The sequence below is a fragment of the Morus notabilis genome, unplaced genomic scaffold (assembly GCF_000414095.1).
Source record: "Morus notabilis unplaced genomic scaffold, ASM41409v2 Scaffold98, whole genome shotgun sequence".
Classification (NCBI taxonomy): Eukaryota; Viridiplantae; Streptophyta; class Magnoliopsida; order Rosales; family Moraceae; genus Morus; species Morus notabilis.
In genome coordinates this window covers 291414-296194 of record NW_010359472.1, presented here as the reverse complement: position 1 = coordinate 296194, position 4781 = coordinate 291414, and the positions used below count along the sequence as shown (strand labels likewise).

At 41.0% G+C, this 4781-nt stretch overlaps 1 protein-coding gene across 1 annotated transcript; it reads right to left on the bottom strand.

The window, feature by feature from the left end:
- Positions 1–1950: 1950 nt before the first annotated feature.
- LOC21407351 (9-cis-epoxycarotenoid dioxygenase NCED1, chloroplastic) lies at positions 1951–4443 on the bottom strand. Its single transcript, XM_010094420.2, has one exon. The coding sequence runs from the start codon at positions 4118–4120 to the stop codon at positions 2303–2305; it is 1818 nt and encodes a 605-aa protein (XP_010092722.1). The 5' UTR covers positions 4121–4443; the 3' UTR covers positions 1951–2302.
- Between the last annotated feature and the right edge of the window lie 338 nt (positions 4444–4781).

The following is a 4781-nucleotide window of genomic DNA, read 5'->3' as shown; positions in this document are numbered from 1 at the left end:
ACTAGAAAAGACACATGCCCTACAACCACAATCCAATTTATCCAAATTAATCCCATGAACAGACGAAGCCCATATCCTCAACTTGAATCACCTTCTATAAGCTATAGATAGTGAGTGACCAAGAAGTAATATGGCCTTTTTTTTCGGTGGATAAAAATAAAATAAAATAAAATAAACGTACTCTATGATTCTCATATGTAATGAAGCTTATATTGAATGGACCCTCTAAACCACCAAAGCACTTCCTTAATAATTTTATTCCAACGATAAACCGCCCGCAATTTGTAATGCACAGCCATTTAGCTTCATCGCCTGGCCCTTCCCTTTTGTTTTCGTCGTTTCTTTTTGTCTCCAATATACCAACAAGTCTTATATATTCTTCTTTATGATCATCATAATGCTAAATGACCCATGTGGCATTCCCTCCCCTCGACGTTGCTCGATTAAACATTTTGGTTATTGACTTGAGATGATGTCAAAAGGACAATATACATAATATATGAGTGTCTATTTTCTTAAACTTAATTAGTAAAAGTTATATTTTAGTCAATGAAATTGCTTGAGGATATTTTAGCTATTCCAATAAATGTGAGACTTTTTAAGTAGAGTGCATGACAATCACTTTGCTATTATAATGGTGAAACTAGGATATTGTACGAGCCACATTGTAGTGCATATTGATATGAAAATAAATAAATTTATGTATATGGCACGTGGAAAACCTTCATTGACATACCCATTTACATCTAACAAATAGTTAAGATCTTTTGCAAAGTTGACCCGAAAAATCAATGTTCATCTCCATTTTCAGATTAGACAGCCATGAATGGACTAATCACCACTGAAATATCTCAGCTCATTTGCTTTGAGGTCACCTCGTGGAAAAGCTTACCAGTGGAGGTTACGTTTTCTTTTATTGTTTCTATTTTTTATGGTCTATTAGTTGAAAACGCGCGCTTTACACGCGTACTTCATTTAAAATAATAATTATATGAATCACCTGAGGAGAAAAAAAAAAAAAAAAAAAAAAAAAAAAAAAAGGAAAATAAATAAATAGCTGAACTTTGTCTGAGTCGGCAGTCATCATATTGTCCGATAATGTGCCTTTTAAGAATTGAAACAAATCCACTAATGAGAAATCGCCATTAACATAAACCCCATTGGCTAATCTTGCACTTGCTTAGGAAATAGAATCTACTTACCGTTTTGGATTTTCATTCTTTCCCTTTTCTAGCCTTGATTAATAATTATTAAATAAAACTACTCAAGATGTAACTAATGTCGGTTGTTTTGCCTAATTAAGACAACAAATGTCAAGGGATTCACTTGATTGCAATTTTGAACACTTTTTACCACCTGCATTGGATGCTCTCATTGGCTCATTTGTTCATCCTCAATACGTGCACAATGAAGGTGAAACAAACTAATTTCAAATTGGTTATTCTTGGTTCCTCACGTAAAAAATCAATTGTTGTAGTAAATTATGATACTATGATCTGCAATACGAATTATATGTACTAATTTTGCAACATAACACCATAAAAAAAATACTACACCACGGATTAATGTTTTTGTTTTCTCCTTTAAAAAAAAAAAAAAAAAAAAAAAAAGAAAAGAGAGAGAGAGAGAAAGAAACTGCCTATGAGCTATAATAATCTCTATAAATGTACACTATCTATATATGTCAGCTACCACATAAATATCTCTTACCACTAATCAAATGAAGACTCAGAAAAGAAAACTAATGGAATTGGAGAAAACAACTTAAAAAGGATTTAAAAAAGAAAAAGGGGCAAAGAATATACCTGAAAGAAATACAGTCTAATTAATAGTCATTTGAGCAAATATTGAATATTAAAAAGGAAACTGGTATATATGTATTTCATAGTATATGATTCAGGAGGACTATGTTCAAACCCCGAGAACAGAGAGTTTACAGAGATGAACATGGAAAATAAAGCTCTCTACATTCATATAATAACTTCCCTTTCCTTTTCTTTATACACAAACATGTACGTATAATTATGAAGTGAAAAAATAAGCAGAAACCAGCTGAGCTCCAATACCTACGTACCCGAAAAGCTACAAGCTGGCTCTCTAAAACCTCTCACTCTACTACAACAAACGACAACAAACAAACTAAAACGACAACAAAAAATAAGAAAGCAGAGGAGATTCCGGGGACGTAATACATCACCATCCCTCTGGTATTTCTCTTCTGAAAAGTCTGCCCAAACCCAAATCTACAAACCCCGCAGACCCATTATAACTAAGAAACTGTATATATATACTGCGATCACCTTCACATCTGCTTCTCCAAATCCTTGGAGCTTATAAAAGTACCGTGAAAACCGTATGGGACTCTTGAGGGAAGGTCTATGGAAGCTTCGAGCTTCATGTTCATGGCGTTAATGATTTGAAGCTGTGATTTCCATTCCTTCTCGTCATGAACAAACGCCAGAATATATCCATCGTCTTCTTCCGAGCTAAAGTTAATATCAGACTCTCTAGGCAAAAACAGAGGCTCACCGCCAAAGCGTTGATCCCCATACAAGTACTTGGTCACTTGGCCAGTAAACAAGTCCACTTTAGCAAAACCGGAGACTTTCGGCCACGGCTCAGCCAGCGCAAGGTACGCGAACCGGGTTTTCCGACCTAGCTGGTTACGGTTCACCATCCCGGCTTCCAAGTTCACCTGTTCCGAATCGGTAATGATGGGTCGCCGAGTCGACTTGCCGGTTTTGAGATTTAGCCTGATTTCCGACAAGACGCTTTTTAAGCTCTCTTCACATTCGTTGAAAATGGAGTCCGCCGGCGTCATGCAGGATCCGATCACGACGATCTCGTCGCTCTCGGGCTCCTCCCAAGCATTCCATAAGTGGAAGCAGAAGCAATCCGGAGCTTCGATCCACTTAATATCCTTTTCACCCTTTGCATTCTTGTCTAAGACCCCGAATCTTGAGGTCTTGTTCTTGTCGTAAACCACCGGAGAGCCTCCACGGATCATCTCCGGCAATTTGAACACGACCTGCTGATCGGGGATGACGACAAAGTTTTCAGTGATGGCGAAATCGTGCATCATAGTCGGCTGATCGATAGGGATTTCGACGTCGTCGGATTTCTTCCCGTCGGTGGAGAATTTGAAGTATTTGAGGTAAGGCTTCTTTATGACGTCGTAGCTCAAAGCGAAGAGCTCGCCGGAGACAGGATCGAGCTTTGGATGGGCGATCATGGCGGACTTGAGCTGACCGTTGAAGTCGAACCGGTCGACCGTTTTTAAATCTCCGGCGGGAGTCACCCTCACGTGGTAAGGCAAGTCGTCTTCTGACATAGCGAGGAGGCGGCGGTTGAAGTAGACGAGGCCGGCGTTGGCGACGCCCATGCCGTGGCTGGCATCGACGAGGCCGAAGAGTCCACGGGCGTAGAAGAGGAGGAGCCTGGCGATGCCGGAATGGCCGTGTAGCTCGCCGATTGCCTTCGGGAAGACCGGTCGACCAAGGGCCCGCTCCTGGACGAGCCGCTTAGTCTCGGTGAACCGACAGGCGTAGCTGGCGGCGCCGTTATTGAATTTGACGGCGTGGACCATGCCGTCACCGTCAAAGAAGTGGTGGCCGGCGACCGGCTCATAATGGGGGTTGGCGCCGTTTCTGACGTAGACTCCCTCAATGCAATTCGGGACTTTCCCGGTCACAGGAAGTGAGTGCTGGACCGGCTGCTCCGGCACCGGAGCAAAGTTTCCGGCAATTTGGACTCGAGGGTCGGCAGTTTTTGGAAGCGGGTGGCGGCGCTCTTGGGCTACCAAGGCGGTTTCTGCCGCGTCCAGCGCTGCTGCGGCGGCTCTCTGAAGGAGGTTCCATTGTTGGTTTGGCAGAGAAATAGTATTCTTAGAAGAATTGTCTTTTGGGGTCTTGATTTTGGGGATTGGATTAATGGTTGTGGGGGCTTGGTAAGTCGGAGTGGTAGTGGTGTGTTTGGGAATTCTTACAAGAGAAGGGGTTTGAAGAGAGCAAGTTATGTAATTGGTCCTTCTTGTATTTGCAGAATTATTAGTTCTTGTGCTTGAACTTGAAGGAAGGATTTGGGAATTAACCCAAGTGTTGGTAGAAGTTGATGAAGCCATGGGAAATCTGTTTTAGCACTAATTTGTAGTAGTAGAATTGGTAGTGATTTTAGAGAGGCTTCTTTTGATTGGCTTGTGAACAAGGGGGCTGTGGGAAATTGAGATTGTTGAAATTAATGGTGGTTTTTGTGACTTTGCCTTATTGTACAGATTGTGATGGCCCTTTATTGATTGGCTTGGTGGGGTTTTTTTTTTTTTTTTTTTTTTTTGTTGGAGGAAAAGAATAGACAGAGAGAGGAGTGAGAGTGACACTAGTAATGGAATAAGTTCAGCAAATGAATGTGTGTGAGAGGGTAGATTTGAGGAGAGAGTGGGGGGATATATATACATAAGGTGGAGAAGGTTAGGGAGGCAAAAAAGAGGTCCACCTGAGGCATGTAGTAGAAGACCACGTGTTACATTGCTAGAAAGGAGCACTCAAAAATTTTGGATTTGCCAATAAGTGATCAAAACGAGGTGGGGGGTGGGACTAATAGGGCCATTGCTTCTTAAGACTTTGCCACGATACCCGGCCTTTCTTTTACTTTACGACCCTTATTTTATTCTTGTTTGCATTTAATTGTCTTTAATATAAAGTGTTTAGTATTCCATTTTATCCTCAGAAAGTTCGTTGGACATTTTCTCTAATAGACTAATAGCCTTAGAGGACATGACAAATTTT